Source organism: Arvicanthis niloticus, chromosome 10 (assembly GCF_011762505.2).
Source record: "Arvicanthis niloticus isolate mArvNil1 chromosome 10, mArvNil1.pat.X, whole genome shotgun sequence".
Lineage (NCBI taxonomy): Eukaryota > Metazoa > Chordata > Mammalia > Rodentia > Muridae > Arvicanthis > Arvicanthis niloticus.
In genome coordinates, this window is record NC_047667.1 from 62,216,902 (window position 1) to 62,231,713 (window position 14,812).

A 14,812-nucleotide genomic window follows, 5' to 3' on the forward strand; every position below is an offset into this window, starting at 1 on the left:
GAAAACTGGGAAAATATTTTGTTAGCATCAGAGCAGAGAAGAGGAACCCGACTGACTGAAGCTGCTCCCTCTAAATCCATGGCTTCACCAAATGGTACACAAGAACCTGGTCAGAAAACCTGATGGCTTCTCATGGTCTGCTTGTCTTCTTGGCCTAACATTCTAGCTCCCAGCCAGAGCTTTTCCTTGGCTTTCTCATAGTGAGAAAGCAAAGTGTGGCTGAAAAAAATATCTACGAGGTCGCCATACTTTAACATGGGTTGGTCTGAAACTCTCTTTGTGCATACAGTAACTGTGTGCATCGAATGTGTTCATGTGGGGGCGGATATACATGTGTGATCATGTGTGTGGAAGCCAGAGTGCAGCACAGGGTGTCTGCTTTGATTGCGCTCCACCTTCTTCTCATAGGCAGAGCCTTTCATGGAACTCAGAGATAATGGATTCAGCTAGTCTGGCTGCACAACCAGGTCTATCCAGGTGTCTTCCCATCTCCCCCCTCCCCGGACCGCACATGCGCACCAGCGTCTGCAGTGATTTATGTGGTGCTCAGGCTAAAGGCAGAGCCTCACTTCCAACAGAGCACTCTCCCTACCCCTTTCAAAGTCGCTCAATTTCTCTAATTTTGCATTTATGGCCACTGAGGGGGCCAAAGGAACCCCCTCAGCTGGTCGGAATTTGTAAGCCAGAGCTGATCTATTTTAGGATAAAAAGCCAAGGAGAACAAATCAAAGGCAGAGGCGCGAGAAATCTCACTGACCTGGGATGGAGTGAGTGGTGCCCCGTGAAGATTAACCCTTTTCCACATTGTAGTAAGTCTGCATAATACTCCTTGAAGGGCAGAGCAGCCCCTGAGCCTCACCACATTGGCTTCATTACTGGGAGCAGCGTGAAGAAGCTTCCTCAGGGCTGAGGTAGTTGGGCTTAGTGAAAATGCTCCACAAAGACCAGAGGGAAAGCTCTGGAAACTGCTGGATCATCAGATCAATAGACTCAAAGGTGACTGAGTTAGGTAGCTTTCTGCAGTTTAAACATTTGTGCAGGGACTATCCCCGTGCAGCCTTTTATTGACAGCTACAGATCAATGGTAATTTTTGATCATTTTCAACCTACATAAACCTATTGACCCCTTGGCCACCTTTGGGGCACTTCAAGTCGTCAAAAATAATCAGAGGAGATGGTGTAAAACTGTCAGACTCTGAGTAGTCTCGCGTGTCCCCGGGAGCGGAGTTGAGAGGTTAAAATGTAGTTCAAATTGCCATCGGACCCTCAACTGGCCGAGCGTCCCGTAGAGTCCCATCTTCATGCCTCATAAGCGATATGCTGATTTGTATCCCAGCTCTGACACGTCTGCATATAAATTTTTAAAAAGTGAAAGAGGCTGAGGCTGAATCTCATTGGAGCTATCAGATGGAGAGTACCGGTCAGGATTAGTTCCAGCAGACATCTCTTCCCACTTTATCTTCTGGAGTTATTCTTCATCTGTCTTCATCTGGTGCATAACAAAAGCTGATATACCCCTAGAATAAAAACGTGTGGAAAGGTTACCTGCATAGACAAGACGGTCTGAGAGAAAGGGAAGTGAGGATAAGCTGATAACCAGAAGGGAGTGGTACAAAAGCCTATAGCTCAAAAGAACCAACAGGGCCAGGATGTCACTCGAATGGCTGAGTGCTCACCTGGCATACAGGAAGTCTTAGTTCCAACCCAGCACCACATAAGATCGAGCATGGTGGTCATGCTAGCCATCCCATCACTCAAACCTGGGAGGTAGACACAGAATGTACAGTTCAGGGTCATTCCCCGTCACAAGGCAAATCCAAAGCAGGCCCGGGACACACGAGAATCTGCACCAAACAACAAAAACAAACAAACAAAAAGTTTAATAATTAGAATCACAGGAGAGGAGAATGAGGAGGGAGAGCACCAAGTAGTGAAAATTAAAAAGGGAGGAGAAAAAAAAATGCCAAGTTGAAAACATCCAAAAAAAAAAAAAGGAGAGTTGGGAGGAACCCGGAAAACACAAGATGGAAAGAGAGAAAAGCGAAGGTATGTGCAAGGGATGAGAGGAAGGGTGGCACTTCAGAAATAACAGAATAACAAGAGAACTCTTCCCCAGTAAAGTGTGAAAATATATATATACATATATATATGCATACATATGTATATGAATATATATATATATTCAGGTAACTGTAGGCAGGATTAGAAAACACTATTAAAATCCCCCTCAACAGGACCACACCTTGAGACATGTGTGTCAAGTATGCCGGGCTTGTACTTGAGACACACGCAGGCCATGTTTCTGCGTTAGACAGTGGAGGTTTTCAGGCAGGGGCATCTTGAATCCTTTCGCTTTCAAGGATCTGAGCCATAAATGTTTATTAAAAGAATCTATAATGAAATCAGTTCTGTTGTTTTTTTTTTTTTTTTCTCCTGGTTGCCAGGAGTATGCTGGAAGACAGAGCAGCCGGCTGTTAATCACTAAGTACTCGTGTTATGGAATGTGTATGATAGTATTGCCATCTAGGGGCTGAACAGAAGTCTCTGCTCTGAAGTAAACTGTAATGGAACAGGTGCCACTATTGACAATATACATATGCTGTTGCTTTATAGCCCGCGTGGTTCTCCAGTTTCTTATGACAAAAACTGTCTCTAAATGTGCCCAGCAGTCTACTTTCTTATCCGTAATCTGTTAGAAGTGATTCTGGGTCACTTTGGGGCCTCTGCTTTTATTGGCATCTATTACTGAATCTTCTGAACAAAGAATTATTCTTTTTTGCATTATTAATCTTATCCATGTTTGCCCTATTTCCAGAGAAAAGAAATCATTTGTCAGAAAAGGATGCTTGTAATCAGGGCTGGGAGCGCTGTCGGATTTAATATTCACTGTGGTCATCTTGGCTCGATGCTATATTTATCTAAAAGACCAATCCAATGTTGTGGAGAAATAAGTTTTTAAATATTCATGATCTAACTTTTAATATTTTAAAAAAGAGAAATTAGTATTTCTGTAAAATTTGTTTCATCGTCTGGCCACTCAGCAAATGTTTAAATATTAAAAGATTTCAGGAGGTTAGCGTGTAATATCATAATGGGACTTACTGAAACAGGAAAATTGACTTTATGAGTCTCGGATCCATAAGAGAAATTGTATTTTCTCTGTCCAGGTTTCTCGCAGAATAAGAGGGCTTGCTCAGTTGAAATTTAAAACCAAGAATGGGAGGAAAAAGCGTCAAAAATATGTCTACAGTCTTTTAGCTGTGTATGTTTTTCAGTTTCAAATGACATTTGGAAGTCCCCAGTGTAAGGACCAGCCTTCCTCATAACTACGACTGAGCTCTCAGCCACCAACTGTGGGAAATAACTCCTTCTCCCTACCTTTACCCATCCAGGAAAAGAAACACTTGATAAACTATCGATGTCACATTTAAACATCAAATAACACACATGCTGGTTACATGTGTCATTACATGTAAACAGCATCACTCAGCCAAAACTTAGTCATGGTTATCTCAGAACTTGTGTGTGTGTGTGCGTGTGTGTTTACTCATGCATATGTTGTTATCCCCCTGTTGCAGGCTTAATTCCTACCTTAAACAGACATATCCGTCTAGCCCAGATTGGCAAGAGCACCCCGGGGCCTCTCAGGATGTTAAGATTCTTAGCTCCAGTTAAGTTATGCAAAATATGTTAAATGTCTCTCTGCAAGCAAGAAACAAACAAACAAACAAAAGTAATTCTGCCATCCCTTTCTTCTTTTAGATCAACAGAGGCGAAATTCTCAAAGCCCAGATAGTTCTTAGTTCCGCTGCTACCAACAAATGGGAGTAACTTCACATTTACATTAATAATAGACTTCTCCAAGGGTGTTTGTGTGTTTATAGTTCAATGGCTCGTAGCTGCTTTCCTGAGTTTGTCTTATCAAGTTTGTAAGATACAAATGCACACCAACACAGTAAGTGGGGGAGGCTGGGAGGCAGAGGAGACTAGAGCACAAACAAGGCACACTGCGGATTAGGATTGTCCCTGGAAGCTCTCTCAAGGACTTCCTGTTAGCCTAGTGACACTCCTCTGCAGTCGCTGGCATGCAACTTGGGGCATCTTCATGAAGCTAAATGAAGTTCTCATCCTGGGCATCTCAATTCGTAGGTGACAAGTCTGAAAATCCAAAGGTCCCATCTGATTCAGCTTTTCTGCCTATCTGAGAATCGGATATCAGTTCGATCAGTGGTTCTCAACCTTCCTGATGCTACAACCCTTCATTACAGTTCCTCATGTTGAGGTTGTAGAGTGAAAAATTATAAAGACCATTTTATGAAATATATATATAGGCCTTTTCTTTACCCTAAACCCGAGCAAAAGAATTCAAGTTCCAGAAAGCGGAACTGGATGTAAGATTTCAGGCTTTCACTGCCCTGGGACACATTCAGGGTGGAGGGCATTATCCCTGAATCAGAGGACACTTGCTGGATTAACATTCCTCAAGCCTCAGGGTGGGGAAGGCCCAAAGCAAGAACACATTCCACACCACAGAAAAAGATACAAGTCATCTAGGTGGGGCTATGGCAAGTGAGAAATAGTTAACCTGAAATAGTTGGTAATAACAGGGTAGGGCACAGTGACATGGTAAAACCACATTTTTGAGAAGAATGAGTGTACTGAGTAATTTCCATGGCTATTAACCATTTAGGGTGGGTTTCTCTGGAATGTTTCACTATTCTTATGTTATATATCCTTGGCAACCCCTCACCCCCCTTCCCACTCCCCTGGTTTGTGGTTTACCCCTTTAAAAACCCTCCTCAGACTGACTGACTTTGTCAAACTCTACTCCTTCGTGAGTGAGTGTGCAGTTTGACCACTGGCTGCCAGCTCTCTCCCCAATAAACCTCTGTTGATTGCATCCAGGTATGGTTTCTTGTGATTTTGGGGTGGTCGTGATTTCCTGAGACTTGAGGAAGGGTCTCCCGAGTTTGGGGGTCTTCAAGGTGACCCCCCAACCATAAAATTATTTGCATTGCTTCTTGGTAACTGTCATCTTACTACTGTTACGAACTGTAATGTAAACATCTGATATGCAGAAGATCTGATACTCAACCCCGGTGAAAGGGTCATTAGACCTCCAGGTTGACAACCACTGCATTCCTTGCTGTATTCGAAATGTTGACAAGAACAAGCAAAATAGCACCTACCTTCTCCACAATGCTAGTGGAACCTTGGCTGCACAGTTGTGCTAATGTTGTTGACACCACATGTTCTGACTTGGCCATGCAGCTCAGAGAATAACCTTCTATCAGGTTCTAAAGGACAACTAACCTGCCAACTTTCTTACAGGGAACAAGCCACCAAGCCCATCTTTTTGGCTTGGAACCGTTCACGACGTACCACATTGGAGTGGTGGCTGTAAACAGTGCGGGAAAGGTGTCAAGCCCCTGGGCCCTGATTAAGACTTTAGAATCTGCCCCAAGCGGACTGATGAACTTTACAGTGGAGCAGAGAGAAAACGGCCGGGCTTTGCTGCTGCAGTGGTCAGAGCCAGTGAGGACCAATGGCGTGATCAAGGTAAAGTCCATCCGGCATGGGAAGTCACACCTGTCATCTTCCACATAAACAGATGAACCCTGACATGCCATCAGGTCACTGTGAGAAACCAGCTTCCCAGCTGGACTAATTCTCCTTGATGGCTCTTCTAGGCACTTCACCCTAGATCAGTGAAGAGCAGCTTGGGGAGGGGCACCATGGGTCCAGCAGTGTGCAGAGATTGCCTCGTCTAATCCACACATCAGCCTCACTAGGTGGGACCCACTAAACTTCAGGAGGCTCATACAGGTTAAGTAGATGCTTTGGGCAATATTGCCAAAGCGAACGTGGGATTTGAAGTCAAGGAGTCCCAAAAGCTCTGAACTCTAAATGACCCTGGCCTTACTACCCCTTTAGGAGTTTCCATGAGACTTACCTAATTCACACTCTGCCTGACTCACTAAGAAAGACACATCTGCCTGCTAACCCCTTGACCTCCACACGTAGCCCTGAGTAAACAGTCTGTAAAATGTGATAAGTAAAGCATCACCTCGCCAACCTGGCAAAATAAAGGAGACAGAATTTCCAAGAACAGCTCACATTTGAAGCACTGAACCCTTACCCAAGTGAGGTAGACCTACCCCATCTTTTTGACACTCCTCCCAAGGTTGGCAGCAAATCAACCACCAGTTCTCTCCTCTGACTTGCCCACTCTGGTCCTTCCCTGGGGCACGATGGCAGAATTCCTAGCTACTGCCGCTGTAGCCACTGCCTGCTCCCATCACTCTCCCCGGATGATGAAGATGGCCAAGGTCTATTTCATAGGAAAAAGTTAGGACTAAACTTCAACTCAGAGTCCTTTAAGAAGAAAGAGACAGGAAATAACAGCTCTAGCCCAGGGTTTTCTGGTACCAGCTCTAACCTCCTGAGCCTGTCCTTAGGCTGCCTCTCTGCTTAGCTGGAGACAAGTAAAACAGGCAGGTCACCTCCCTTCAGCAGACATCAGACAAGGCTTCCTCCAGGGCAAGAAACCTAAATCCCCAACCCTAAATCCTGCATCTTGGCTCTCAGGCCCTCCCCAGCAACAGAGCCTCCCCTCTATACACCAAAGTTCTTCCCGTGTTTACTCTCCCTCCCCTCCCCATGACTGCTTCTCCTGAACCTGATTGACAATAGGAATATTGACTCCCCTTCCCTTCATCTGCATTTCACCAAATATTTATTGAGCTTCTACTAAGTGCTGTGCACTTATTCAAGAGGGAACAAGACAGAAAAGGCCTCTGCTGTCAAGGCCCTTACATGGGTATGAATAAATGCAGGGGAGAGTGTAGCGTCAAAGAGGGACAGAGGCCCAAACAGTAAGCTGGTAAATAAACAAGCAAGGGAGATTCAGGGAGCCATGGATGCTATAAAGAAAATTAAATAGAGTCGTGTAATTGTGCCTGCTCAGGCTATTTTTAAATGGATAGTCATTTGAATTGAGTTGACATTTGAGCTGAGCCCTGAATGACAAGACAGAGGCAGTCATGTGAAGATACAGGAGCAAAAAAAAAAAAAAAAAACAACCAAATAACCAAAAAACCAAAAACGTTCCAGACAAAATGAACAGCAAATGCAAGGCCCAGAGGCAGGAGGGACCTTGGTGTGCTCAAGAAAATAGAAAAAAAGCTTGTGTGGCTGGAGCGTCTGGAAGGAGGAGAAGATAGCACCAGGAGAGACCAGAGGCAGCATGGGCCCAACCTTGTGGGCTGTGATAGGAGCGGGGAGTTTGTTGAGAGTTCAGTGAAACGTTACCAAACGCTTTAAGCAAAGGAATACCACGATCATGTCTCACCCCGATGGCACACTCATGACTGGAGAGAGACTAGGAGAGTTTAGAGCCTGTTGGAGAATTCAAGGTAGAATTCAAATTAGACATTTCAAATCAGGGTGGAAATTGTGACGTCAAGAAATATATGGGGCATTGGAAATGTATGCAGAAAGTAGAGAGGAGATTTCTAATAATTGGCCAGATCTGAGGCATGAAGGAAGGAGAGGCGGTGTCTCCTCAGACTGGCTTCTGGGCTCTGAATGCTATCTTCTCCTCCTTCCCAATGTTCCATCCATACAAGCTTTCTTCTATTGTCTTGAGCACACCAAGGTCCCTCCTGCCTCTGGGCCTTGCATTTGCTGTTCATTTGTTGGGGTGTTAACTAATTGTGAAGGAAAAATTGGAAGAGGAACAGGTTTTAGGAGTGAGTAGATAGTTAGGGGTCAAAGTCTAGACCTCCACAAGAGGCTGTCACTGAGATGTGTATCTGCAGTTTGTCAGTAGGCAGCCATATTTAAAACCATGGTGATGGACAGAATCTTCATGAAGAGAATGTAGTTAGTGGTGGTGAGGAAATCCCGGGGTCACACATTAAAATACAAGGAATTGGAGGATCGTGAAGAGGAAGAGAAGCCGGAGGAGAATGGAATGAGAAAGGACGTCGAGGGAGGGGTGGGTGTGTAGGGTACCCCAGAAAGGAATAGAAAAGATGCCATGTGTTGCTGAGATGAGAAGAGACACAAGAATGGAAACGTGGACCCTGACTGGGGAAGAGCAAGGTCACCGTGGTCTTGGCTGGAAGATGCTGCACTAGAGGATACCCTGGGGGGTGGGGGGGGGGCTTGTGGAAAAGATGATGATCACGAAAGATGGAGAGTCATTGAAGAAGCCTAGGTGGGAAGGACAGCAGAGATGTGGGACACTGGCCAAGAGATTGAGGTATTGGGACCTTTGTGTAAAAATCAATGAGATACAAGAGCACACTTACACACTAGTGGAAGTAATCAGAGGAGGAGAGGACCTGGTGATGGAGGGGATAACGTAGGTCATCTCAAGAGTGACATTCCTAGAAAAGGAGGGGGAGTGACAGCATAGGTGGCTTTTAACTGGACATAGATACTTCAGTCCAGGTGAGGATGACCACTGGTACTCTTCAGCTTACTTTGGGATGCATCCAAACAAACCCATCACTAGCTGAAAACATTATCGAACAGAAAACTTATTCTAAACCCATAACCTCCAAGTACCGTAGTTTGGCCTACTTTAGTTATTCCTATACACACTTAAATTAGCCTTCAGTGGACCAAAATCATCTCCCACAAACACTATTTTATAATAAAGTATTAGCTGTGTAATTTGTTGAGTACAAAAACTGAAGGTTAAGAAAATGGCTGTTTCAATGTGTCTTCTCACCAGACTGTAAAGATACCGTAGGTCAGAGAACAGCCCGAGTATCACACTCAGGACTGACAGGAGTGTAAAGGGAACAGAAAGCAATATGAGAGTGAGCTTTCCTAACTTCATCAACATCTCAGTGGAGTAGGCAAGGATGTCAGCAACCAACTCTGAGGGCCAGGACAGCAGCATGCTAGCAGTGAGTGGGGAGAGGATAAGATATAGAAGAATTAGCTTGGACAATAAAAGGGCAAATGCAAAGCGGGGGAAATAGGGCTACCATTCGATGATTACCTAATAGAGATTTACGAACCAGCCAGATAGTATTTGTCAGTTCCTTGTAATTACAAATGATTGCCGCAGAGGTTAAGACTCTGGGCGTGGTGAGCACAGATGGGCTTGACCAGACTAAAGGCAAATGCCACCAAATAAACAATTGATTCTTCTGTAACTTCAAAAACATCTCACTCTCCCATATCATTATTAAAACTATGTAAATGTATGTCCATATATTTGATTGATAGATAAATATAGAATAGATAGATAGATAATAGATAGATAGATAGATAGATAGATAGATAGATAGATAGACAGACCGACAGACAGACAGACAGACAGACAGACAGATAGATAGATAGATAGATAGATAGATAGATAGATAGATAGATAGATGATAGATAGATGTGCCTAAGTATGTATATATTTGTATAACATAATGTGAGTCTACACGCACATACACATATAGACGTAGATTTTTCACCCTCGCATCCTGTAACAAGGACGGATAGCAGTATAATTCCATTTCACAGAAAGTTTGGAGGAAGGCAGATTGCTCATATAAACCCATGTACCCTAGTCAGGATGAGATCAAAGCCATGAGGTGTCCATAAACAGGAGATTTGAATGTTCTTCTTTTTCAAGCCTCATGAGAGAATCATGCGAGCTGTAGCATTTCACAGCCTGAGGTCTGGGCCAATGCTTAGATGTTATCCAAGTTTTCTGTGGACTGTACATTAGCTATGGCAGATTCCCTGTCTAGAGTCAGCATCTGAATGCTAATGGGTTAGGACCACTGGGATCAGGCAGGCATGTGAATGTTTAGAGAGGCTAAATAGCTACAGGGACCTCATAGCACTGACATCCTCCTCTTCTCTTCCTCCTGCAGACATACAACATCTTCAGCGATGGGCTCCTGGAGTACTCTGGCCTGGGTCTGCAGTTTCTCTTCAGGCGCCTGGCCCCCTTCACTCTCTATACCTTGACCCTGGAGGCCTGCACAGCAGCAGGCTGTGCTCACTCAGTGCCCCAACCTGTCTGGACAGAGGAAGCCCCTCCAGATTCTCAAATGGCTCCTACCATCCAGTCTGTGGAGCCCACCAATGTAAGGCTGCACTGGTCTCAGCCGGCTAACCCCAATGGGAAGATAATTCGTTATGAAGTGATCCGCAGACGCTTGGAGGGAGAGGACTGGGGGAACACGACATTGCAGGCAGACGACAGGAACACTGTTTACACGGAATACAACACGGAAGGGAACGAATGGGTGTGTAATGACACAGGCCTCCAGCCATGGAGGCAGTATGCCTATAGAATCTGCACCTGGAATTCTGCAGGGCACACCTGTAGCTCTTGGAATGTGGTAAGAACATTGCAAGCACCCCCAGATGGCCTCTCTCCACCAGAGATATCCTATGTGTCTATGAGTCCCCTCCAACTGCTGATTTCCTGGTTTCCACCCCAACGCTCTAATGGCGTCATCCAGTCCTACGGACTTCAAAGGAATGGAGTATCCCCTGCTGTCAGATTCAATGCCAGCACCTTCAGCTACACGGATAGCCAGCTGCTTCCCTCCTCAACGTACAGTTATGCAATCCTGGCCTGCACCGGTGGTGGTTGCTGTACCAGTGATCCCACCAACATCACAACTCCTGAAGCACCTCCGTCCGGAGTCAGCCCTCCAGTTCTTTGGACCATCAGTGCCCACCAGATAAATGTTTCTTGGTCCCCGCCGTCAATCCCAAATGGAAAGATTGCTAAATATTTGCTCCGGTGCAATGGTGAGGAACACCTGGCTGGGCAGGATCTGTCCTTTCTGCTCTCTAACCTGCAGCCTTTTACTCAGTACAATATCTCCCTTGTGGCCTGCACAAGCAGAGGGTGTACTGCTAGTAAGGCCACACCCGCCTGGACAATGGAGGCCCCGCCAGAGAACATAGACCCGCCAACACTGCATGTCACAGGCCCAGAATCAATAGAAATTACATGGACACCTCCAAGAAACCCCCATGGCCAGATTAGAAGTTATGAGCTCCGGAGAGATGGAGCCATTGTGTATGTAGGGCTGGAAACTCGCTACCATGATTTTATCCTTACTCCAGGTGTCGAATACAGCTACTCAGTGACTGCCACCAACAGCCAGGGAAGCGTCTTGAGCCCACTTATCAAGGGTCAAACCAGTCCCTCAGCCCCCTCAGGTTTACAGCCCCCAAAGCTGCATGTGGGGGATGCTTTTGAGATCTTAGTGGATTGGGACCCTCCAGTGAGGACAAACGGCAAGATCATCAACTATACTCTCTTCATCCGTGAGCTGTTTGAAGGAGAAATCAAAACCATGTACGTTAACACAACGCACAGTTCTTTTGGCACACGGTCACTCACAGTAAAGCACCTGAAGCCATTTCACAGGTAAGCAGCCAAGCTGGGTTTCTGGAAGCAAGTCGTTGTCCTGTCAAGGCAAGATGCATGAGGCAACTTCTCCCATTCTCATTTAACAGCTTGCTTTCTCAGCCTCTGAAGAATAGAACTCTTGCAGGTGATGTTTTGATTCCAGTTTTCCAGAAATGTTGGCGATTTGTCGCCTAGAGTAGATCCTGAACACATGGGGCCAATCCCCTACCTGAGTTGCAGGCCATGAATGGTTATTAAGCTGAAAGCAGGACTGGAGAGATGGCTAAGTGGGTTAAGCACTTGGCACTCAAACATGATGACCTGAGTTAGATCCCTAGCACACACAGAAACAGATAGGTTTGTTCATATAACTTCAGTTAGTGGGCACACAAGTGGGGTGGAATCAAGACCACCAGATTACCAGCCAGCTACAGATTGGTTGAGTCAATGACCTGCAGATTCAGGGAGAGACCCTGTTCTCCAAAAATAATGTGGAGAGTGACTGACGACCGCAGTCCACTCTCTAGCTTACACACACACACACATACACCTATCACACAAATACACACACTCTCACACTCATGCATATTCATAGACACACACACACATATACACATGTACACACACATATTCATATGCACATACACACAGACACACACAGAGAGAGACATAAATACCCATACACACATACATGCATACCGACACATAAAACTTATACATCTACATACATATACATACACATACATATTCATATACACACATATACATATACACACATATTCATGTGTATACATACCTATACACACATACACAATCACACACACACACATTCATACACACAACTAAAATGCACCAGCCAGAAGTCTACTGTATCAGAATTTGTAGCCCCCGCCCCACTTCCTGGGATAATGAAATCTTGAATGAAGTATCCTCTGTAGGACTCCCTCGGTCTTGAACTTGTGACTGCTCAGATGGCTACACTTTGCTAGTATGTGCTGTCCTAGAGCCTGTCTGGCTTCTGTGAGATACATTAAGGTATTCTATACCAACCCTGTTTCTGAAGCTTCAGAACCTCTAAGCATTCCCCCTCCCCATCCCATTTCAGATACCTGACATCCCCACAGAAAAGAGTAATAAAAGACATTTTGTGTGGAAAATTTAGTAAAATCAGTAGAATCACTTTTTAAAAAACTATTTTGAAGTCTGCAAAGGCATTGCTATCCAGCCACCACAGGTAAAACTGAGCTATAATTATGATGTCCTGGTGTGTAGATTAGACACCGCCACGATTATCTCTGGTGTATAGGGCTGTTTGAATGAAGCATTCATGGTCTTATGCATCTACTCAGGGAAATTATTTAGCATCATATTAAATATTAAACAGTAATTAAAAGCTCTTCAGGTATTCTCCACAGCTAATCTACATGCTATGTGAGTTGGCTTTTATCTCGGGACATTTAAAAAGCCCATGTTGGCAAGGAGCCCTGCATTTTTGTCAGAATTTCCTCTTTATGTGACCGAAACACAAGTATCAAAATCATTTCCATCTTCCCCCTCTTTGAGCCCTGATATCTAAAAGGATTTCTAGAGAAAATGGCTTCCCAGATGTCAAATTATCATACTTTCTAGAGAAAATAAATACATACAAAGACCAACATAGTAATCCTAGGAAGGACACATAGGGATGCATGGAGGAGTCCTGATCGTCAGCTGACACCATGACACTGGCCAACTGTAACAGAGTATCAACGTATCAACGTATCAACGTTGTATCAGTTTCTTGTCCTTTTTGTTTCTGTGGATTTTAAATCATATTAATATTTACTAGATACAATGAAAATTAGTGCATTGATCTTTGTCATCCCAGATGGCCAGTAGAAAGAAAGTGACCCAGGACTTTGTTTGTTTGACATTGTTGTTGTTGCTACTGTTGCTGTTGCAACAGTAAGAGAGTCTCATGTAGCCCACTGTGGACTAGAACTCATTATATCACTAAGGATGATCTTAGACTCCTGATTCTCCTAATCTACCTTCCAAGTACGAGAACTACAAGCCTGTGCCACCGCAGACAGCGTTTGTTTGTTTGTTTGTTTGTTTGTTTGTTTGTTTTAAGACAGTGTCTAATGTCACCTGGACTGGCCTTGAATTTCTGGTCCTCCTTCCTCTACCTCCTCCATGCAGGGATTACAGGCTTGCCCAACTCTGCTCAGTTAGGGACTGCCAGGGCTAGCCCTTCACTCATTCTAGACAAGCATTCTACCAAACAAGTTGCAACCCTCACTTGACCTAGGACTTTAAAACTACCCACAGTTAATCCAGAAATTCCTTCCCTGTGTGGAGAATCAAAATTGACCTGACAGCTTTGTTTAGAAATCTGACCTACCATACATATACACGGTGGTTGGTCTGCTCCCTGATCAACTGGCAATGCCAGCCTACTAGAGACATGTAAGACAGAAGATAAGACAGGAGGGACAATGGGTGGGGTGAAGAGGATGAAAAAAGTCTGCTTTAGGTATATTTTGAGTTGTTGTGATAAAATACCAGTCAAACCCAGCATAACAGTAAAAGGGCACATGCAGGCTCTCAGATGAGTCCGTCCATTATGGTGGGACAGTCAGAGTGGCAGGAGTGTAGGTCACAGGAGATCCAAAGTCAAGCAGCAGGGTGGGATGGGTTCCCAGGGTTCAATTCACTTTCTCCTCTTTGTTGAGTCTAGGACCCCCACCCCAGGAAATGGTATTGTCAGTTCTTGTTTCTGGGTCTTCCCACCTCAGTGACTGTAACCAACCTTGACCCCACATAGGTGTGCCTAGAGGCCCTTCACTTGAGGTGTTTTCCAGATCCTGTGAGCTGACAGCTCACACTAACAATCACCGAGTCACATAGGAAACGAAAAGTGTAGTTAAGACAGCAGAAATGCAGAACAGAAACCAAGCCAGAGCAGAACAGGGACAAGCACAGAGGAAGGGGAAAAAGAGACAACTGGATCCGAGGACAGTAAGGGGGAATCACAGATAGCTCCCACTCTTGAGGGAATGTTGGTGTGTCAGGAAGTCAGCTGGGCAAGAGGAGAGAGCAGCAAGTGCTCACTGGAAGCTGAGACACTCCACACTAACCAAGGGCCTTTGCGTTGAAAAAGGCTCTGCTATGGAAATCTAACCTTTCCAAGCAGTAGATACCAGCTCTACAGCAAAACATAATTGATTACTGGAGCTTGACTGGGCAGTGATAAGGTGTCTCTGTGATGGATAATCTAGTGTGCAGGGGGTTAACTTTGCCCCCCAGAGGTCTTCTCGGGAGACAAGGGAGCCTGTTTTAAGATGTCAGGTATCAGGTGAGAAGATTCATTACCACGGAGACCATAACTCGGCAATGCCCCTTCATAATCTGAAAGTATTCCCAGGGAATGGCTGGGCTCTG

The 14,812-nt window shown here is 44.9% G+C and overlaps 1 protein-coding gene across 1 annotated transcript in view; it reads left to right on the forward strand.

The window, feature by feature from the left end:
- Positions 1-14,812, forward strand: part of Ush2a (usherin) — a 681,657-nt gene that overhangs the window by 621,285 nt on the left and 45,560 nt on the right. Inside the window, exons 62-63 of the mRNA XM_034512972.2 lie at positions 5,332-5,559; positions 9,888-11,407. Of these exons, the coding sequence (XP_034368863.1) occupies positions 5,332-5,559; positions 9,888-11,407 (1,748 nt within the window). The remainder of the gene's footprint in view (positions 1-5,331; positions 5,560-9,887; positions 11,408-14,812) is intronic.